Source organism: Ranitomeya variabilis, chromosome 2 (assembly GCF_051348905.1).
Source record: "Ranitomeya variabilis isolate aRanVar5 chromosome 2, aRanVar5.hap1, whole genome shotgun sequence".
NCBI classification, from domain to species: Eukaryota; Metazoa; Chordata; class Amphibia; order Anura; family Dendrobatidae; genus Ranitomeya; species Ranitomeya variabilis.
Window position 1 is genome coordinate 239124214 of NC_135233.1, and position 23779 is coordinate 239147992.

General features: G+C 46.5%; 2 protein-coding genes across 6 annotated transcripts in view; one reads left to right on the top strand and one right to left on the bottom strand.

Annotated features, from left to right (window-relative positions):
• The window catches only part of LOC143805229 (uncharacterized), a 286521-nt gene that overhangs the window by 110689 nt on the left and 152053 nt on the right, over positions 1 to 23779 (bottom strand). The gene's annotated exons all lie outside the window — the stretch shown is intronic.
• LOC143805223 (glutamine synthetase) lies at positions 16102 to 22195 on the top strand. Of its 2 annotated transcripts, none has more exons than XM_077284226.1 (7): positions 16102 to 16223; positions 18536 to 18714; positions 20151 to 20312; positions 20464 to 20610; positions 20844 to 20971; positions 21059 to 21258; positions 21378 to 22195. In XM_077284226.1, the coding sequence occupies exons 2-7, from the start codon at positions 18549 to 18551 to the stop codon at positions 21697 to 21699; spliced, it is 1125 nt and encodes a 374-aa protein (XP_077140341.1). In that variant the 5' UTR covers positions 16102 to 16223; positions 18536 to 18548; the 3' UTR covers positions 21700 to 22195. The 2 variants fall into 2 exon arrangements, with proteins under 2 accessions (XP_077140341.1, XP_077140340.1); XM_077284225.1 differs by having other exon boundaries at positions 16123 to 16237.

Consider the following 23779-nt stretch of genomic DNA (forward strand, 5'->3'; position numbering starts at 1 on the left):
CTGGCACATTCCCCGCACAGGTGCTGGCTCCTCACTGTGTCACTACAGGTGCGATTTATTGCAGGGCGGTATTAAAAACAAGGGACATCATTCACGTCATGGCCCAGATTTCACACTAGGTGCTGCTTCCGTCACTCAGCGCGTCCACACAGTTTCCGCTTTCATTCATGGTCCTAGCAAGTATTTACCTTCAGGTTAGACTTACTCGTCTCACTACAGTCGGCACCAGCTCCCTAGGATACTGATGTAAAAAAACCTTTTTATATGAAAATTAAATAAAGGGATAACCGAATCAGGTAGATAAAAATTTCCCTTTCCATTCCATCAACATCAGGACGCAGACAAACATGTATACAAAGTGCTACTTTATTACAAGGCCAAGGGGGCGAAACATAAAGGGACCCATTCATCATCACATTTTTGCCTTTGTTTTGTCACTTTTTTTTTTCCTGTTTGGCACCAAATTCTTTTTTTAAAGGGGTTGAAGATCATATTTACAAAAAGGAGTGTTTCCAGATACAGTTTCTATTTTGAAAAACTGCTCTTTTTTTTTTTTACCACCTCCAAAAACACTGTATGTACATAGCCTAAAGTTGGAATCGTGTGCAGTTTTTGTTAAGCCAAAACCAGGAGCAGGTTACATAGGAATGGAAGATATAAGGAAAGGGCTTCTCCTTCTCGTTAGGTCCACTTCTAGCTTTGGCTCAAAATGAGTGCGTGCAATTCCTTCTTCACATGTCTGTTTTTTGTGTCTGTATGCGGTCCGGTTTTTTAAGACCCGTAAATACGGACATGCATACCCATTGTAGTCAATAGTGATCCGCACGCAAGGTTCGGTCTGTGTGAAAACCCGCAGAGATGTCACATTTTTTTTGCACAGCACAGATAAAATGCAGGCTGCACACCGATGACATCAGTGTGTCATCAGCGTGACACGTAACAGCACCTTGGAACAAGCGGTATGGTTCACACTGATCCCAGGCGCTGGCTGCTTATCATTGTCGCTTGGTCTCCCTGAGATCAGCGCGACCAGGAGACAATTATGGGAACACTGCATTGTCTCATGGTTTTCAGCCTGGACGGTCGCATCATGGCACCATTCAGGTTGTAAACCAGACGAACTGAAAATACGCTGCGTCCAAAGCGCTGCTATTTCCTGATCGTGGGCACGCACCCTTATAGATACCTCTCCATTACTAACCCATAGGCTTGAGGTCAGCTGACAATACAAAGGTGACATCAACCTCAACCCCCACAGGGCAAGTGGGAAGAGCAAGGCTAAGTGCCAGATTTAGCGCTGAACGCTGATGTTGGTCTGGAAGGGGGCCAATATCAAAGACCCCTTCCCAGGCTATTATTGTCTGCCTACAACTGTCTTTTGACCCTTTTCTGGTATTAATTTATAGGGGGACCCCATGTCATTTTTCTACTGGGGTCCCCTGTAAATGCTAAGCAAACAGCTGTGAACCGTTATTAATCGGCTGGAAACCTTATGGACTATTGTCCCTTGTCCCACATTATTAACATCAGCCCCCAGCTGTGGGCTTTCCCTTCTGCTGGTTCTGAAAATTACGTGGGAGCTCACGCCTTTTTTTAAATTTAAATTCTTTATGTTACACAGGAGGTAAACAGCGGGTGTGGAATACAACTCCCATACGTGTCTCTTGGTTGGGCTGATTTCAGAGAGAGTAGGAGACAATGATGAGAGTTGCCTTCCACAGCCTGCCAGGACCCGGGGACAGCGCGAACTGTACTGCTTGCTCCCAGGTGCCGGTTCGTGTCACATGGACGGCACACGAATGCGACACATGGACAACAAACGGACACATTGATGTCACATACATACGGATGCACACAGATCGCACCAGTACTGGTTTTTCCTGTACAGTAATCACCAGGACGTGAGAAGGAGGCTTCTGAGGATTTTGAGGGTATTATAAACCAGATTTAGAAAATCTCTGCTGGGATTAACATTGCCCGGTACTTGGTGGGATCCATAGTCACTGTCTGAGAAGTAGCAAAGAATTGTGTGGGCTCTGCAGACAGGACCCCCAGGGTAATCTATGGCTACTACCGTAAATAGATAATTGCACATAAGAAATTCACAATGTATTATCAGTGTCAGAGGTGTCAAACTGCATTCCTCGAGGGCCGCCAACAGGTCATGTTTTCAGGATTTCCTTGTATTGCACAGGTGATAATTTAATCACCTGCACAGAATGATTCCAGCACCTTGTGGAATGCTAAGGAAATCCTGAAAACATGACCTGTTGGCGGCCCTCGAGGAATGCAGTTTGACACCTCTGATCAGTGTCATGCATCAGGAACATTTAGCTGAGCCATCACTTTTTTGGCCCCAGTGTTGGGTTGGGCTGTATAAATGAGGTGTGTCTGGATCTGCAAATGTCGTGTGTCTGGATCTGCAAATGTCAAGCTGCTCAATTGTGTCTGAAAAGGAGGATATATTTGTGAATAGATGCAGAGAGACCCAGGAATCTGCTCTACATGTCAGTACGTCACAGTGTGACTCTTCTCTGCCGCTCCTGAGGTATTTGTTTTGACTTACAAAAATACTTGATTAACCCTCCGTCAGTGGCAATATGTTTCATAACGAGTTTAGGGGCATTGTGCCTGTCCGGCACAGGCTAGAAAATTGGCTATATTTTCCTTTTTTAAAAATTTAAATGCTCTAAAAGTGATCAGTTACCTTAATAGGAATGTAATAAATGAGAATACATATAATTAGGTGTAAAAAAAATGTTTAATAACCACAAAAGTAATATGTTTGTATGTCTTGAGCATCCTCCTCACTCTCTCCATCTTGACCTGTATCAGACACATCTGGACATTCTTCCACATCATGTTCTGAATCAATGTCACTTTCTTCCCCTAAATCTTCTAGCTGTAAGGGGTCTGTCTCATCATCAATCAGTATATTTTGCACTTGCTCAACATGAAGGGCATTGGACAAGTCAAATATTCTCCTCGCCATTTCAGAAGAAAAGCTGAAGCAAGAGAGAGAATATGTGTTAGGGCGCAATGTGCCTGAGAAGCACACTCTTATTTCTAACAAAACCTTTTATGACAAATCCACAAATTTAGCACTAGCTATTCATAAAACAAGCTAAAAAAACAATTGGGATGAATAAAAACAGCAAATTCTAATCGTCAAATGTGTGACGCGTTCAGGGGCAATGAGCCTGAGAAGCCAAAACACTGATATCTGATCTCCTGCAGCTCTGCAGCACAAGAGGCTTCTCAGGTTCACCGCCACTGAAGGTAACTATAGGTCATTGACCTACATTTCCTTCATTCGCTGGGGCTTAAGGCCCCGTCTCACACAGCGACGCTGCAGCGATACAGACAACGATGCTGATCGCTGCAGCGTCGCTGTTGTGTCGCTGTGTGGTCGCTGGGGAGGTGTCACACAGACAGCTCTCTCCAGCGACCAACGATCAGGGGAACGACTTCGGCATCGTTGAAACTGTCTTCAACGATGCCGAAGTCCCCCTGCAGCACCCGGGTAACCAGGGTAAACATCGGGTTACTAAGCGCAGGGCCGCGCTTAGTAACCCGATGTTTACCCTGGTTACCAGCGTAAATGTAAAAAATAACAAACACTACATACTCACATTCTGATGTCCGTCAGGTCCCTTGCCATCTGCTTCCTGCTCTGACTGAGCCGCCGTACAGGAGAGCAGAGCGCAGCGGTGACGTCACTGCTGTGCTCTCACTTTACGGCGGCTCAGTCAGAGCAGGAAGCAGACGCCAAGGGACCTGACGGGCAACAGATGGTGAGTATGTACTGTTTGTTTTTTTTACATTTACGCTGGTAACCAGGGTAAACATCGGGTTACTAAGCGCGGCCCTGCGCTTAGTAACCCGATGTTTACCCTGGTTACCAGTGAAGACATCGCTGAATCAGTGTCACACACACCGATTCAGCGATGTCAGCGGGACCTCAACGACCAAAAAAAGGTCCAGGCCATTCCGACACGACCAGCGATCTCGCAGCAGGGGCCTGATCGCTGGTACGTGTCACACATAGCGAGATCGCTACTGAGGTCGCTGTTGCATCACAAAACTTGTGACTCAGCAGCGATCTCGCTAGCGATCTCGCTATGTGAGACGGGGCCTTTACAGGCACGGAGCACAGCTGCATTAGCAGGGCTCCTGCTTGTAAAATATTTTAACCCCTTCAGATGGATTACCTCGTGGGACGTGACAGTTCATCAGAGAGGGTATGTATATTGTTGGTTTATTATTTTTCCAAGCGAGGGTCTTCACATGGATTGAGAGAGCAATAAAATATTAAAACAACCTGTGTGTTTATTTCATTAAAATACTTTTTAATCATGTGTGTGTGTTTTTTTTAACCCTTTCATACAATTGGATTAATAATGGATAGGTGTCATAATTGACGCCTCTCCATTATTAATCTGGCTTAATGTCACCTTACAATAGCAAGGTGGCATTAACCCTTCATTACCCCATATCCCACCGCTACACAGGAGTGGGAAGAGAGTGGCCAAGTGCCAGAACAGGCGCATCTTCCAGATGTGCCTTTTCTGGGGTGGCTGGGGGCAGATGTTTTTAGCCAGGGGGGGCCAATAACCATGGACCCTCTCCTGGCTATTAATATCTGCCCTCAGTCACTGGCTTTACTACTCTGGCGGAGAAAGTTGCGCGGGAGCCCACGCCAATTTTTTCCACGAATTAACCCTTAAATTTAATAGCTACAGCGCCGAAATTTTGCACATACACACTACTAACATTAGTAGTGTGGAATATGCAAAAAAAAGGGGGATATGAGATGGTTTACTGTATGTAAACCATGTCTCATATCCTGTCGGGTATGGGAAGGAGAAATGAAAAGCCGGCAATTGAATTAGCGGCTTTAATACTATCTTGCGCTGCATTAAATATAAATATACATATATAGGTGTCTCACTGGCATATATATATATGTATATATACCTATTCTATGTGTATATATCTACTCTATTCTAACCTGTCAGTGTGATTTTACTGTACACCGCGCTGAATTACCGGCTTTTCAAAGGACTCCGGTGCTACAGATCGCTTGGAAAACTTTAGCATTCTGCAAGCTAATTACGCTTGCAGAATGCTAAAAAAACGCGGAAAAAAAAAAACGCAAAAAAAAACGCAAAAAAAAAAAAGTGGATTTCTTGCAGAAAATTTCCGGTTTTCTTCAGGAAATTTCTGCAAGAAATCCGGACGTGTGCACATACCCTAAGGGTATGGCTCCACGGTACGGAGGGGCGGCGATATCGCCGCAGCGGCGAAGCCGCTCGGCGCTAAGCCCCGCCCCCTTCCTGGGACGCGATCATGCCGGATGTGTTAACTCTTCACATCCGGGATGATTGCTCGCTCCCATAGGGCCCTGTGATATGCCTTGCGGGGACGCTGCGTCCCCGCAAGGTGTACGGACATGCTGCGATCTGAAAAGACGCGCAGCATGTCCGGAGTCGCAGGGCCGCCGCGTGCGGGTTTCCATGCAGAGTGGAGACGGGATTTCATAAAATCCCCTCCACTATGCTGGAACATCTGGACGCTGCTTTTTTGACGCTGCAGCTCTGCGCAGCGTCAAAAAAGCAGCGTTTCCTGAATGTGGAAACATACCCTTAGGGTATGTTTCCACGGTACGTAAATGCTGCTTGTTTGACGCTGCAGCGTCAAACAAGCAGCGTCCAGATGTTCCAGCATAGTGGAGGGGATTTTATGAAATCCCGTCTCCACTATGCGTGGAAACCCACACGCGGCGGCCCTGCGACTCCGGACATGCTGCGCGTCTTTTCAGAACGCAGCATGTCCGTACACCTTGCGGGGACGCAGCGTCCCCGCAAGGCATATCACAGGGCCCTATGGCGAGGGGGGCGATGATCCCGGATGTGTACTGTACACATCCGGCACCATCGCGTCCCAGAAAGGGGGCGGGGCTTAGTGCTGAGCGGCTTCGCCGCTGCGGCGATCCCGCCGGCAAACCGTACCGTGGAGCCATACCCTAAGGGTATGTTTCCACGGTAAGTAAACGCTGCTTGTTTGACGCTGCAGCGTCAAACAAGCAGCGTCCAGATGTTCCAGCATAGTGGAGGGGATTTTATGAAATCCCGTCTCCACAATGCGTGGAAACCCGCACGCGGCGGCCCTGCGACTCCGGACATGCTGCGCGTCTTTTCAGATCGCAGCATGTCCGTACACCTTGCGGGGACGCAGCGTCCCCGCAAGGCATATCACAGGGCCCTATGGCGAAGGGTGCGATGAGCCCGGATGTGTACTGTACACATCCGGCACCATCGCGTCCCAGAAAGGGTCACTGGCAGGTCACCTGCGGTGTTCCTGCGTGTTTTGCTCATCGTAGCAACATGCTGCGTTCTGAAAAAACGCATCGCATGTGCGTTTTTGTGGGAAAAACGCATGCGTTTTTTAATACACAGTGGAGACGGGATTTCTTTAAATCCCCTCCGCTATGCTGTAACATCTGGACGCTGGGTTATTGACGCTGCGGCTCAATGCTGCGTCAAAAACGCAGCGTTTCCTGAACGTGGACACATACCCTTAGGGTCTAATCAGACTTAGGGGTTTCCACAAAGGTTTTAGTTGTCATATCTTTTACAGGTTAAGGCTACCGGTCACATTATCAGTATTTAGTCAGTATTTCACATCAGTATTTGGTAGCCAAAACCAGGAGTGGGTCAAAAATACAGAGCAGGTGATGTGTTTCTATTATAGCTTCCCCTCTGATTGTACCAATCCTGGTTTTGGCTTACAGATACTGATGTAAAATACTGACCACATTCTGATAGTGTGACCGTAGCCTAAATCTTAAAATAAGTGTTTCACCTACGGTATATATATATATATATATATATATATATATATATATATATATATAAAGAACGCAGTTCTTCAGATACAATTTTTAACTGCACCTCAACTGCAACGTCATAGCAAATCCTATAAATTACATTCATCTTCATGAAAATTTCGTCATATAATCTATGCTAAATCCATAGGAAAACCTGGTACACCCCCACAGGTGCACATGTCCACTATGTGGCCAATATATAACCACGATGCATCAGCACACTGCGATTAATCAATACATGAACTCCAATATTTCTGTAAACGTTACAGATGTGAGGTACTTAGCGACACCACATCCCAAAATACATACTAAAGAACGAAAAATACAAAATGCCAAATAAGCAGCTCGCGTCTTTAACATTTACATCAATAATGGTGTTCATGTATTCATTAATCGCGGCGTGAGGACGCCCAGTGTATGTATGGAAACTCAGAAGAGATGGCTCATTTTTAATTTCTTTATTTTACTCACTTATATAGCGCCATTATTTCCCCAGCGCTTTACACAATCATCACTGTCCCCATTGGGGCTCACAATCTAGATTCCCTATCTGTATGTCTTTGGAGTGTGGGGGAAAACCAGAGAACCAGGAGGAAACCCACGCAAATATGTGGAGAACATACAAACTCCTTGCAGATGTTGTCCTTGGTGGGATTTGAACCCAGGATCCTAGCGCTGCAGTGAAACCAATGAGCCACCGTGTATGGGGGGTCCTCCAGTTGTGCCATAGACATATGTCAGCCATCGTGTGCAACAGATATCCTTCCATTAACACTCAGTTCTGCCCATCTGTGCAAAATGGTGGTAAAAAAAGTGACGGCTGCCAGACACCTGATAACACTCATCTTCAATAAAAAGTTTAAGTAGCAGTCTAGCTGGCCTAAGCCCCCCTACACATTCCCGCAAAGTCAGCCAAACCTGCCAATATCAATCTGTGAATGGGCCCCCATCTCTGGCAATCCATGTGTTCTCTAAGGCTACTTTCACACTTGCGTCGGTACGGGTCTGTCGCTAAGCGTCGGAGTGAAGTACCGACGCACGTTGTGAAAATTGGGCACAACGTGGGCAGCGGATGCAGTTTTTCGACGCATCCGATGCCCATTGTAAAGTCCCGGAGAGGAGGGGGCGGAGTTTCGGCCGCGCATGCGCAGTAGGAAATGGCGGACGCGACGTACGAAAAAACGTTCCCTTGAACGTTTGTTCGTGGCGACAGTCCGCCAAAACACGACGCATCCAGTGCACGACGGACGTGACGTATGGTCATACGTCGCGATCCGTCGGTAATACTAGTCTATGGGAAAAAAAACGCATCCTGTGGGCACATTTGCAGGATGCGTTTTTTTTCCCAAAACGACACATTGCGATGGACGCCAAATGACGCAAGTGTGAAAGTAGCCTTAGAGGTAAACCGCCGCCAGTGACTCTTCTAAAGGACACAGGAGGCTCCTGACTATGGAGGGGTCAGGAGAGAGCTCATCGACAGGCCGCCAGCTGTCTAAAGTGTATAAGAGCGCTATACACATACAGCTGCTGACCAAATAACCTCCTATACACAAGCATGGACGAGCGTGCATAGGATCGCGGCATCTTATTTCCCAAAGAATACAAGAATTACGTTGATGAAATCCAATATACCGTACTTCATGCTACTCAGCCCCATTATCTTCCGTCAGGGGAGAGTCGGGAGGCCCCATACACGAGCTGGTCCGCAGGTGCAGCCAACGTGTATGACCAGCCGAGGGCCATTGTTCATTGGCTTTACATTCCCCGCACAACAATCCTATCCTCCATGCTGAGTTGCCCTTGGTGGTCTATTCGTGTGCGGCAGAGCTTTCCATACATGTGAACTGGGGATGCTTTGGCAGGAAGCACAAGGATTTCTGCAGGGTCCATTCACATGTGTAGGAAGGCGCAGGATTCTCTACAACAAATCTCTGTAAAACACACTTTGGTCATTGGACACAGTTAGGGTATGGCTCCACGGTCCGGAGGGGCGGCGGTATCGCCGCAGCGGCGAAGCCGCTCGGCGCTAAGCCCCGCCCCCTTCCTGGGACGCGATGGTGCCGGATGTGTACAGTACACATCCGGGATCATCGCACCCCTCGCCATAGGGCCCTGTGATATGCCTTGCGGGGACGCTGCGTCCCCGCAAGGTGTACGGACATGCTGCGATCTGAAAAGACGCGCAGCATGTCCGGAGTCGCAGGGCCGCCGCGTGCGGGTTTCCATGCATAGTGGAGACGGGATTTCATAAAATCCCCTCCACTATGCTGGAACATCTGGACGCTGCTTGTTTGACGCTGCAGCGTCAAACAAGCAGCGTTTACTTACCGTGGAAACATACCCTAACGATACGGCTGCGTGCAGCTAGTTAATGGCTAATGGGAGTCCTAGAATAATTAGCATCGCACAAAGAACAGGACACAGATTAGGATCTTTTCCAGGAACAATCCCCAATCAGCTTTTAGCCTTATGTAACATGGGGGTAGACGCCATGGATGATCTTTGTGATGGATTTTGTGTTTCAGACCCAATGGCCCCACTGGGTTACTTTCTAATGACCCAAACTAACAGCACAGTCAGTATGGGTCATTAGTCTTGTGGCTGTGGTGGGACTTGTGGTCGCAATACAGAAATGCACCCGTGTTGAGCTTGTGTGCACCTGGCCTTAGGCTTAGATTTTTCCATGTATCCCTGCACTTACAGGAAAGGTAATATTGGTGACCTACCCTTAAGGTACCTTCACACAAAACGACTTTGTAACGATATCGCTAGCGATCCGTGACGTTGCAGCGTCCTGGCTAGCGATATCGTTTAGTTTGACACGCAGCAGCGATCAGGATCCTGCTGTGATATCGCTGGTCGCTGAATAAAGTTCAGAACTTTATTTGGTCGTCCGATCGCCGTGTATCGTTGTGTTTGACAGCAAAAGCAACGATACCAGCGATATTTTACACTGGTAACCAGGGTAAACATCGGGTTACTAAGCGCAGGGCCGCGCTTAGTAACCCAATGTTTACCCTGGTTACCAGTGTAAAATGTAAAAAAAACAAACAGTACATACTTACATTCGCATCCCCCGCCGTCTGCTTCCCACACTGACTGAGCGCCGCAAAGTGAAAGTGAAAGCACAGCACAGCGGTGACGTCACCGCTGTGCCCTGCTACTGCCGGCGCTCAGTCAGTGCAGGAAGCGGACGCTGGGGGACGCGAATGTAAGTATGTACTGTTTGTTTTTTTTACATTTTACGCTGGTAACCAGGGTAAACATCGGGTTACTAAGCGCGGCCCTGCACTTAGCAACCCGATGTTTACCCTGGTTACCCGGGGACCTCGGCATCGTTGGTCGCTGGAGAGCGGTCTGTGTGACAGCTCTCCAGCGACCAAACAGCGACGCTGCAGCGATTGGCATCGTTGTCGCTATCGCTGCAGCGTCGTTTCGTGTGAAGGTACTTTTAGGTTGTCAATATCATGTTGGTGGGAGATCAACAACGCTGATCAACTGATTGAAAGGACCACGTCCACGGTGCACCAAAACTGACAGCGCCACTCATGGTATAGTGGACATGTGAGGTACTGCAGTTCTCTCCAATTTAAAGAGTGTCCGTGTTTTGTTTTGGCTTTTTCTCAAATCAATAGTACATTAAAAAATATTTTATTTGAGAAATCCACATCTTTCTCCTCTTGGACTCATTCATTCTCAAAATTCTGAATTTACAGGTAAAATGTGTCTTCAGTGAATACAGACTTTCCTATATGGGATTAGAGGAGTATGAAGTGGCATGTACACATATAATTATACTATCATGCATCCTTTAGGTTTGGAGCCTATTCACAGCCTGTGGTCTAAAGAGAACCTTTTTACTTAGGGTACTGTCACACAGTGCTATTTTCATCACTACGACGGTACGATTCGTGACGTTCTAGCGATATCCATACGATATCGCAGTGTCTGACACGCAGCAGCGATCAGGGATCCTGCTGAGAATCGTACGTCGTAGCAGATCGTTTGGAACTTTCTTTCGTCGCTTGATCACCCGCTGACATCGCTGGATCGTTGTGTGTGACAGCGATCCAGCGATGTGTTCGCTTGTAACCAGGGTAAACATCGGGTAACTAAGCGCAGGGCCGCGCTTAGTAACCCGATGTTTACCCTGGTTACCAGCGTAAATGTAAAAAAAAACAAACAGTACATACTCACATTCCGGTGTCTGTCCTCCGGCGTCTCAGCTTCTCTGCACTGTGAGCGCCTGCCGGCCGGAAAGCGAGCACAGCGGTGACGCGGTGACGTCACCGCTCTGCTTTCCGGCTATGGTGCTTACACAGTGGAGAGAAGCAGAACGCCGGGGGACAGACACCGGAATGTAAGTATGTACGGTTTGTTTTTTTTACGTTTACCCTGGTTACCCAGGGACTTCGGCATCGCTCCAGCGCCGTGATTGCACCGTGTGACCGCAGTCTACGACGCTGGAGCGATAATCATACGATCGCTGCGACGTCACGGATCGTGCCGTCGTAGCGATCAAAATGGCACTGTGTGACGGTACCCTAAGACCCTCATGGACATTTTAGGAGACATCTTGTAATCGCATTTGTAAATTCTGATAAGGGATTAGCTCTGATTCCACAGTACTATTATCAGTAGAGGGTAGAGGGGCTTATCTGTCTGCCTTTACCTTCTGTCCTCCATATCAGTTGACCATAGATAACCCTATGTCAGACTATACATACAGTATCAGGTCAGTAGGAGTATACACTGCTTTTCTGCACTTAAAGGGGTTGTCTGCTTTTGGGGACTATTTTCTTAAATGGATGTCTTTTGTGCTAAAAGTAATGTTTGCATTTAGCTTTCATTAAACATTTAGCACCTTCTCTAGTGTTCCATTGTCTATTGCTGTCTGCAGAATGGGTTAACTGAGAATCCATCAGTGAGCTATAATGGTCCAATGGGGAAATTTTTAAGTTCTGTCTTTTTCTGATCGATTTATGACCACATCAAAGTTGAATGCAGAGCGAAACGATGATCCAGCAAAAGCAAAACAGTGCAAAATTGTTAAAGGGAACCTGTCAGGTCTCCCATGCCCTCCATCCCAGCAGCATTCACCTGTGTATGAGGAAATGTCCTGCCCAACCATCCCTGTATAACGTTATTGAGTGAAAACAAGGTATATATATATAAAAAAGCATTTTTATTGCCCCATTTGCTATGGTAATGAGGGCTGTGACTCGTCGATGGGGTGTAAGTTCCCCAGACTAGTCAGCCCTCTTTCCATGTTATCACGGCCCCTGTGGGACTGATAACATAATTTGTACGAGCGGCGTCATAGTTGCTCATGCATATTTTGAGCATGTGTGCTGCTCATTCTGGCAGTGTCCCGGCGTCTATGAAGCCAGGTGTACGCTTCCCGGCTTCAGAGGTGCACTGCTCATGACCGGAAGCCATCTTCTAAACTTCCAATCATGAGACTTCAGAAACATTGGCGGAATGAGTAATGCGCATGCGTGAGATCTGCATGAGCGGCAAAGACAATGCAAATTATCTCGCCCATAGGGCATGGAAAGAGGGCTGACTAGTCTGCGGTAACTAACAGACCATCGAGTAGTCAAAGCCCTCATCATCATAGGAAACGGGGACAATATACGGTAAATGGTTTTTTTATATATATATATATATATATATATATACCTTTTCACTCCATAACGTTATACAAGGCTGGGAAGGGAATTTGCTCAAACATGCTCCTAGGTTGGAAGGCATGGGGGAAATGACAGGTTCGCCTAAAGACACCAAATTGCAAAATGTAGTTTTAGTCCCAAATAAAATAATAAAATTGCCCTTTTAAGGTTTTATACACATTGAAATAATGTTAGCTAAACCCACCAATACCGGCATCCTCAGTCTAATGTGTGTGTGGGGGCTTCCCAACTCTCCCCTCAAAGATGGCGTCGGAGATAAGGATGTAACAACATGTCTGATTTTGGACTACTGATACCTTTGTTCTTGGTAGGATGCAGGAAGAGCGTTCAGGCATATAGGAGAGTCAGGAGAGAGTGGCTACTAGCCATCAGCCAAACCATTGTTCAGCCAACAGCTATCTTTGGCACATGGGTCCATTAGCCTAAATTATATGCTGGCAACTTTTCCTGGTGTGTACTTAGTGTTAGAATAGGCCATCAGCAGGTGGAGAAGAAAAGTGTGTTCTTTAGGTCTCCATATTCCCAGACAGCACTTTCCTAATACAGAGCGCCACCGCAAAAAAAAAAAACCCTTATTCCATGCAATATAATTTTTTTATTTTTTTTCACAGGGTCCTATAGTTGGAAGATGGTTCCTGGCTGTGGTTTATGTCAGACTTCTATCTTCTTGGCATATGTTCCCAACAGTGGCCATAAACGCCCATGTGGACATAGCCTTAGTGCAGCTGCCGTGTATTGGAGACTATGCTGAGGCCTCCACCTGGGGAATCCATACTTCTCTGGGTACAGGGGATGGAGCTTCTTTAAACGGAATTTGGCAACTGATTCATGCTGCCCGAACCACAGAGCATTATTCAGTGCTTATACTCTGAAACGCTGTGGCGGATGTGTCTTGGATGACGAGTCTGAGGCAGGTCCCTTGTGGCTTCTGCCCAGCCCGCTCCCTTTAATTCATGTAGGAAGAGGCCGGTCAGTCTGTGTCTGATTCATGCTGTGGGTCAGGCGGCATGAATCAGATGACAGATTCCCTTTAAGTGTCCATATAAATTAGCTGCAGGCTGAATCCTTGCGGTAGTTGTCAAAAGGAAAGTGGCTAACTCATCTGCTCCCATGTAGAACACACCCAGCCTGAGCAAATAGGTATACCCCCCATAACCCATATATTACAGTAGGTTCCTCATCTTGGCCTCCATACAGTAATTAAGTCCCTCAACCTGGTCCCTTTAATAAGGTCCCCCATGTTCCTGGTCCCCATGTGCTTGATTCCTTGTCCCTCATGTCCCATGTCCCTGGTCCCATGTTGCAGAAGAGAGAGAGAAAAAAATCCTTCTTACCTGTTTGTGCTCCCGACACCATGAGTCCTCTCCCTTCATATCTGGCACGATTTTGTTTGGACGCCGCCTACCAGAGTCTGATAGGCTGACGTCAGTGCTGATGTCAGCCGTTGGCTTCTGATAGGTAGGCGGCCATTTTAAATAATGCTGTGCAGACTTTCTGCACCGCAATACATTTAAACTGAATGTGCGTAATACACACAAGTAGTCTTTTAGCCCAAGAGAGGTATGTTTGATAAATATTAGGTTTAACCCCATAACGACCGCCGATACGCCTTTTAACAGTGGGAGTTAAGGGTGCTTAAACCACAGCGCCGCTTTTTAAAGGCGCTGAGGTTTAAGCGTATAGCGCCCCCCAGAGTCAGAATTTCTCTGGGGTCTCGACTTCCAGGAGTAGCCAAGACCCCAGAGAACATGATTCGGGTCAGTTTTTACCAACCCCAGTGTTGCGATCTCCGTTATTAACGGTATAACTGTGACCGCAAAAAAAAATCAGATTTTCCATCTAATTTCTCTCTCCTCTGTGATCGCACATCAGAGGAGAAAAAAATGGGGTCCCCTGATTTCCCCCCCCCCCATACCTCCATTGTCCCTGGATCCTTCAGCATCCCCCTGTGAAGTCCCCCGGCCTGCCGGCGTCTTCTTCTGGGAGAAACCGGTGGGCGCATGCGCCTGCTGAGATCTGACGTCCGGCACCAGGCAACAATAGGAAAATTTTCCTACTGGCTTATTTTCATCACTGTGATAGACACTATCACAGTGATCAAAAAAAAAAGTAAATAAACCTCTCCTTTATCACCCTCTTAATTAGAGAAAAATAATTAAATAAAAAAAAAGTATTTCCATTAGGGTTAGAGTTGGGATAAAGTTAGGATTGTGATCAGTGTTGTGCTGGGGTTAGGGTTGGGATTAGGGTTAGTGGTGTGCTGGGGTTAGGGTTGGGATTAGGGCTGTGTTGGGGTTAGGGTTGGGATTAGGGTTAGTGGTGTGCTGGGGTTAGGGTTGGGGTTAGGGCTGTTTTAGGGTTGGAGTTACAATTGGGGGTTTCCACTGTTTACATACATCAGGGGGTCTCCAAATGCGACACAGCGTCACCATTGATTCCAGGCAATTTTGTGTTCAAAAGGTTAAACGGTGCTCCCTCCCTTCCGAGCCCAGACGTGTACCCAAACAGTGGCTTTCCCCCACATATGGGGTATCTGCGTACTCAGGAGAAATTGCACAACAAATTTTGTGGTCCATTTTCTCCTGATACCCTTGTCAAAATAAGAAAGAATAGTTGCAAGTAAATTTTTTTTGTGAAAAAAGTAAAATGTTCACTTTTTCCTTCCACATTTCTTTAGTTCTTGTGAAGCACCTGGAGAGTTAATAAACTTCATGAATGTGGTTTTGCGCATCTTAAGGGTGCAGTTTTTAGAATGGTGTCACTTTTGGGTATGTTCTGTTATGTTGACCCCCCAAAGTCACTTCAAATGTGAGGTGGTCCCTAAAAAAAATGGTTTTGTAAATTTTGTTGGGAAAATGAGAAATCGCTGGTCAAATTTTAACCCTTATAACGTCCTAACAACAAAAAAATGCTGTTTACAAAATTGTGCTAATGTAAAGTAGACATGTGGGAAATGTTATTTAACTATTTTGTGTCACATAACTGTCTGGTTTAAGGACATAAAAATTCCAAGTTTGAAAATGGCAAAATTTTCAAAATTTTCGCCAATTTCTGATTTTTTTTCATAAATAAATGCAAGTTATATTGAAGAAATGTTACCACTAGCATAAAGTACAATATGTCACGAGAAAATCTCAGAATCACCGGGATCCGTTGAAGCGTTCCAGAGTTATAACCTCATAAAGGGACAGTGGTCAGAATTGTAAAAATTGGCCCGGTTATTAAGTACCAAATTGGCTCTGTCACTAAGGGGTTAAGGTCCCATCAGCGAAAGGTTGCCTTGTCATGGCTGGTGGGCTCTCATGTTTCGGCCTTCATTTGTAGAAGTATATTCTATATAGCAATAATGCAGGTCACATCTCCTATAGTCAGTGGGTGCAGACATGTCGGCATGTACAGAGGCTGCTGTATTATCTCCTACATGGATAGATATAGTATTATGTACATATGTGGACACGGGCACACTACTCCATATGATTCTGTGTATGAGCTGCGTGGGCGTGCCCTGTCTGTTGCCCCACCCACCGGTGGGCGTGTCCTGGCAGCGGCACTATAAAGCCCGTCTCTCCCTCGTCTCCGCTTTCAGTGGGCCGGTGACATCTGATTCCTCCGGGACCGGGCTGCATTCCTGCTAGCAGGTAACCACTGGCGGGTATGTGCTTTGTGGGCCGGTGTGTGGGGCATTTCCTGCCACGCTGGCATCCTGCACCTCCGGCCTCACTCGCCCTGTGTTAACCCTTCCATTACTGGCCCGAGTGCCCAGAGCCTAGGAGCAGAGAAAGCCCCTATATTTGCGGCCATGTACCCTTCCCTCCTGCCCCCTCTCAGACAGCAGGGCATGCTGCCAGGCTGGTGGCCATTTCTTTGCCCTTCCTTTGTGCTCCTGCCCAGCACGGGATCCAGGAGGAGCCTATGGGAACGCGGCTGATAAGGGGGGATGTGGCGGCGGCGGCCCCTGCACCCTCCGGGGCCCCTGCACCCTCCGGGGCCCCTGCACCCTCCGGGGCCCCTGCACCCTCCGGGGCCCCTGTGTGCCGGCTTCTTACATGCTACATCACTGTCGCTGTATGTGATAAGGAGCCATACTGTACATTGCTCCAGATGTAGCAGAGCTGAGCCATGTGTCCTATCTATTGTGTATGACCCCTACAGAACTACAACTCTCATCATGCCAAAGGGTAAAGCTCTGCAAAGCCATTGCGCTGCCCCTAGGTTAGTAGCCCCCATATATGAGGTCGGCTCTGCTACATGGAAGCCTGCCCTAGGATCGGTGTCCTTGTTAATAAGTAAATGTTCCTCTTATTGTTACTGTGTTCTGCACTTAGTTTGTGTCCTGCAGTGATCTGTAGACCTTGGTATATGGACACATCTGGTGAGGGGGGTGTTTTTGTGCTCCCCCCCCCCTTCCCTTTGTTTTTCTTCCTCTGCTGTTTTGCTATCTGTTCTTCACAAGGACAAGTCTGCTGGCAGCTCCTGCTCCCCTGGGAGGTAACTGGTTAATCTTCCCCCTCCCCAGCACTTGTCATTGGGGGGTGGTCAGGACTCCTTGTCCTGCTGAAAACTTGTATAACCGGTTGGTTCCAGTTTTCCTGTTGATGTCGTCCTACCCCAGGGTGGGGTTACAAAGGTTGAGCCTTCAGGCTGGAGATAAGTGGTTATTATTATTAGCCATGGAGGCTGATATCTATATAGAGATGTGCAAATGGCCAATAGCCGCCCCCCCCCCCAAAAAAAAAAAAAAAAAAAATCTAAACGGTTAATTCAATAAGCTTTTAGTAGTTCTGCTTTGGAGGAGGGGGTTATATGAGTGAGATGTAGCTTAGTGCCCAGACCTTGTAAACACCACAGGATGTCCCCCATGGTCTTTGGCGTACCCCCCGCCCCTTGTGGACCACTTGATGATAACTGCACCCACCACCACTGTATCAAAGCTTTTATCACTCAAAATACTAAAGTGAAGAGCGATCAGTACAGAAAACTATGGTTGCAAATATAATTTTTGGCCATTGCACCCATGTGCAAACCTAGGAGCAATAGTCCAGATGCAGTCCGGCAAGTTGCTGTAAAGAGCAAGCGCCTGCATCACTCAGTGCTCACACAATGGCGCCATGGAGGCCGGTCCGACTGGATGGCCCAGGACAAATGCGGCTTACTAGGGACATAATTATAATCTATGGTAGAACTGCAATTTACAGCAGCGTATTCATGTAAATCTGCTGCAAACGCTCAGCTTGTGCATGTCCCCCAAGGCCATGTTCACACGTTCAGTATTTATAAGCCAAAACCAGGAGTGGGTGAGAAATACAGAAGTGGTGCCTGTCTCTTTATTAGATCTTTCCTCTGACTGTTCCACTCCTGATTTCTATAGCAAAAATAATGGGGGAACTATGATGGTTTTTGGAGGGAGCCACAAACTCTCACTAGAAGACCATAACATTTTATCTTTTTTCTATAAATTTAAAATAGTGTCTACAAAAGGGTATAAAAAGTTGTCCCTAATCTGCCTCACAAGTCTGCAGTTATTTTATGCAGTATTCGTGCTAACCTGCTAATTAATCAAGTGTATAGCACCCAGTATGCTAATGCATATCAGCAGAATGGGACAACAAATTTTAGCACCAGCGACCCCCCCCCCCAACACGTTTCACCGCGCTAGCGGCATCAGGGGATGTGACCTAGGCTTAAGCCTAAGTATTGTAGTAAGGTCCATGTACGTGGCTCTTGTGAAACCCCCATGTGCCATTCTATACTTCCCTCAATCTAGACTTGCAGTTATCAATGGTTAGATAGCTTGTACAGCTCAATCAGCTGCTTGCCGATGTTTCTTCCTACCAACTGCCCTGTCCATGTGCTTGGTCACCGTTGCTGTCTGAGGGGTGGGAATCTTGTGTTTTGTAAGCCTCAGGAAGCTGCAGTTTCCCCTTTTCTAACAGGTTTCTTTCCTTTGCAGATCAGCTACCACCATGTCTGTGTCTCACAGTTCCAGGCTCAACAAGGGGGTGAGGGAGCAGTACATGAAGTTGCCCCAAGGGGATATGGTCCAGGTTACATACGTGTGGATTGATGGGACTGGAGAAGGCGTCCGCTGCAAGACAAAGACCCTGGACTATGAACCTAAATCTGTTGAAGGTAAGATGCCATACCCTCCCCCATCTTGTCACGTCTTGCTGTGAATGTCATTACCATGCAGAAGGATGGTTATGGTGGACATCTGACTGAGTGGTCTGAAGGAGAAATTCCAGTCACTCTTGACCGGTTATTTTGCCTTCTGGATTTGGAGTTTGGACTTTGAGTCTTGGGTTGAAGGGGGAAAAAAAAAAAATCACCCAGGCTTAAAGGCCACAAACTGCACACATAAGATGTAGAAGGGTCCACAAAGAATTGCTCATCGATGATCTCAAACGCGTTGGCTAGTATGAGTTTTTCTTCTGCTAATAATTGGCAGAAAATAAATCGACCTGACCAAACGGTGTTAAGAATGATGATTATTATAGTGCCATTTATTCCATGGTGCTCTACATGCGAGGAGGGGTATACATAATAAAAACAAGTACAATAATCTTGAACAATACAAGTCACAGCTGGTACAGGAGGAGAGAGGACCCTGCCCGCGAGGGCTCACATTATGGATATTTATATGTTAACAACATAGTTCATTTCACAGAACCAACCGATTGTTTGTCATGGTAAAAATCAGCCATTTCATTCTTTCCATGTGAAATTTGTATGGGGGGTGGGAAGTTGTGCCAAGAAATGGTGACGTTTTGACTTGTGGGAATTTGGGCAGGGAGACCCCAAGAATTGCTGTGACTAGGAAAAGAGTGCCATTCTCATCGGAGACTGAAGATGGTGGAGAGAGTCCATATTCTGTAATGAGTGGTGCTCTGTCGCTTAAGGTACCGTCACACTCAGCAACGCTGTGGCAATATAGACAACGAGCCGACCTAAACTAGATCGCTGGAGCGTCGCTGTTTAGGTCGCTGTAGAGACGTCAAACACAGCAACTCCAGAACGATGCAGGAGCGATCCAGTGACGTAACGGCGACTCACTTCTCGTTCTCGCTGGTTGTTGGCTCCATTACATCCATTGTTAGCGTCTTTGCTTTTGATGTCAAACATGACGATACACGCCGACCTGGCGACGAAATAAAGTTCTGGACTTCTAGCTCCGACCAGCGATGGCACAGTGGGATCCAGATCGCTGCTGCTTGTCAAACACAATGAGATCACTATCCAGGACGCTGCAACGTCACGGATTGTTGTCGTTCTCTTTGCAAAGTTGCTGAGTGTGATGGTACCTTTAGTTGTAGTAATTGCTTGTTTCACACGTGGTATTATGATGGCGCAGGAAGAGACTTCAGGGCCCTATTTGAATACAGCATGCACATCGCTTTCTTCATTTCTAGTTTATGGTACCACCAGAGATCTCTGATCAGTGTGAAGTGAATTACCAGATGCTACTGAATGTTTTGTGTCCAATGATAAGTCTCAGTCTTCAGTTTAAGTTGCCATTAACTCTTGTTTTGGAATGTTTTTCTTAAACCTGCTCTTTTTTCCCATTTCAGAGATCCCAGAATGGAATTTCGATGGGTCAAGCACTTACCAAGCCGAAGGGTCAAACAGCGACATGTACCTTGTCCCTGTGAGGATGTTCAGAGACCCATTCTGCCTTGACCCAAACAAGCTCGTCATCTGTGAAGTCCTGAAATACAACCGGAAATCAGCAGGTAGGGTGTTCTGCGGACCCTGCAGCTGGGAAGGGGGGTGTTGGCTTCGTCAGTATAGTTTGCAATCTGTCATCCCCCTCCAGTGTCCACAGCGGGGTAGTTTGCTCTGGTAGTGATCCATTCTGTTTAACTTAATGCTTCTGCTTTTCAGAAACCAACCTGCGTCACACGTGTAAGCGGATTATGGACATGGTATCTGAACACATTCCATGGTTTGGCATGGAGCAAGAATACACATTGCTTGGCATCAACGGACACCCATATGGATGGCCAGAAAATGGCTTCCCTGGACCACAAGGTAAGGGCTTCAGTTTTGAACAAGTAAACCATGTGATGCATTTGGCCCTCTAAATCTGCGGCCTGTCGCTCATTGCCTTCTACACATTTGGTCAGATCTGCAAATTCCATAATTACACATGTTGGATCTAGATGGCCACTTTTTATAAAGGTTGACATTAGGTGGGGTATAAGCATCAACATGTGTCAGGCATCTGCTGACTTCCAATGTCCTCTGTACTTGCTTTCCCTTAGGCCCTTATTATTGTGGTGTTGGAGCCGACAAGGTGTATGGCCGGGATATTGTGGAGAGCCATTACAAAGCTTGTCTATATGCTGGAGTCAAAATCTGTGGCACAAATGCAGAAGTCATGCCATCCCAGGTAAGTGGTGTCACACTATCTGACAACTTGGACGGGGCATCTAGTGGTTCTATGTTTGCATTGATGTTCACCTCCTTTCTATTACAGTGGGAATTTCAGGTTGGTCCTTGTGAAGGGATCGAGATGGGAGACCATCTTTGGATGGCTCGCTTCATTCTCCATCGAGTGTGTGAAGATTTCGGTGTGGTGGCGACTCTCGACCCCAAGCCAATGACTGGTAACTGGAATGGAGCTGGATGTCATACCAACTACAGCACCGCGGATATGAGAAAGGAGGGCGGCCTAAAGTGAGTCTTGCTTAATAGTCTGAGCGGTCCTAACTTGGAACCTATTGACTTTGTAACATGATTTACAGTTTTAGTTCTCTCTTCAGTATGTGACTTGTTGATGTGCCTTCTGTTCATAGATACATTGAAGATGCCATTGAAAAATTGGGTAAACGTCACGATTACCACATCTGTGTCTATGACCCACGTGGAGGAAAGGACAACTCTCGCCGTCTGACCGGTCAGCATGAAACCTCTAACATCCATGAATTCTCAGCTGGTGTCGCCAACCGTGGTGCCAGTATCCGAATTCCACGCCAGGTCGGACAGGAAGGATTTGGTTACTTTGAAGATCGTAGGCCGGCTGCAAACTGTGACCCATATGCCGTTAATGAGGCCCTTGTGAGGACGACCATCCTAAACGAAATTGGCAGTGAAACAAAAGACTACTGGAAAAATTAAACTGGGGGCTGGATCCACCAAGAATACTTCATCCATATGCCCGGTTTCTTATGTCTGATGAGTCCATTTAAAAAAAACAAAAACAATTTCTGTCTACGCTACTTGAAGTTCCATCTGACGTTACTTCCAGTTTGAAGGGTAAAGTAAAGGGGCATTAACCAGCTGTGGATGATGAGCTGAGTCCTAATCAGTTTCCAGATCTGCAGATTAGCTTTAACATACCTGTCGGCCATTGTGACATATGTGCCATAAGTAACTTCCTTCTCATATCATGTTATAAACCACCTGGGCCTATAACCTGCGGGCAGTGTACTGGGGCTAAACAAATACAGGTTGCCTCTATTTGAAAGCTGGCGCCTAAATAATGGGATAATGACCTATGCATCCTCAGACTGGATGGGGTTGGGGTCTTGGTTATAAACCTGCAGCTTCTTTAATACGTGACTGTACTTTATTTTTTATTGAAATAATGAATAAACAAACTTCATGGGTTGTACATTTCTTGTAATGCCTCTTTCCAGGTCATCCACCTGACAGCACCATGGAGGTTGTCCTTCTTATTCACAGTGGGACAGGAAAAACACTGACTGTTGGTAGGGGGAGGGTCCTTTTATACTCTCGTGGTTTCCTGTCCCAAGAAAGCCTGTCCATCACTCTCTACACCCTGTCTCGGCTTGGCTGGATTGTTAACAAGTCAAAATCCTGCTTAGTCCCGACCCAGCATCTGATTTTCTTGGGCATACTTTTCCACACTCTTTAGGGGAAGGTCTTTCTCTCCAAGGAAAGAGACTAGCTCTCTTCAGGTCCGCTATCTCTGTCTATTCGATTGGCTATGGCAGTTCTGGGCAGTATGGTTGCAGCTACAGAGACGATAACCTTCACCCAGTTTTGCACCAAGACACTTCCACAGACCATTCTGTCACAATAGAACAGGTCTGTCCTCAAGCTGGATCGCCCAGTTCTGGATTTTGTTCTCGGATCCGGGTGTCCCTAAACTAGTGGCTGTCCTTTCTTCATATCCACTGGCAAGTGATCACAATGGATGCCAGAGCCATAGGTTGCCAGAAGAGGCTTCGCTGCCGAACAACATTCTCAAGATCAGAGCCATGCTTCTGTCTCTTCTCCACTGGCAGGTCCTTCTCAGTGGCCTAACAGTTCGAGTCCAAACAGACAACGCCATGGTGTTGGCATATGTCAACCGCCAGGGAGGATCCCAGAGTCCTTTGGCAATGACCGAAGACTCAAAGATCCTTCTTTCGGCAGAGAACATAGTTTCGGCAATCTCTGTGTAGACAATTGGGCTGCTGACTTTCTCAGTTGCAAGGGTCATGCAGCAGCAGAATGGTCTCTGCATCAGAACGTCATCAGATTTGTCTATGGTAGGGCACTACGGATGTAGATCTCATGGTCTCCAGGATAAACAGACAGGTTCTGCAGTTTGACTATAGACAACCTCAGCCGGTAATGAAATGAGGAAAGACGATAAATCGCAAGTTTCTAAGATTAAAAATTCAAATCTTTATTGTTGTTATGATGTAGTAAAAAGAAACACGTTTAAAAATTCAAGCTATATGTATGGACGGCCCACAAAAAATATATATAACGGGTGTTTTTATTAAAATTGCCTCTTAAAATAAAAAATAAAAAATTACAAGAACAATCGGCCCTAGAGGATGAACTCTATAAGTTAGAATTGGCAAACTAATCTGGTCCCTCATGTACCTAACTAAATGAATCTGTGATTTAAAACTACGATTTAATACTTTACTGACCACCCGCACAGAACGGGCAATTAGATCGACTCAAGCCACATTTTACCGGTTTTCTAATAAAATGGACCGAATGCTTGCTTGCAAATTAAAACAAAGAACAATTGAACACTTATTTTTTTTCCCTTTGAAAGACGAACACTCTCGAACAACTTCTAACCCCTTCATGACCCAACCTATTTTGGCCTTGATGACCTGGCCGTTTTTTGCAATTCTGATCAGTGTCCCTTTATGAGGTAATACCTCAGGAACGCTTAAACGGATCCTAGCGATTCTGAGATTGTTTTTTCGTGATCTATTGGGCTTCATGT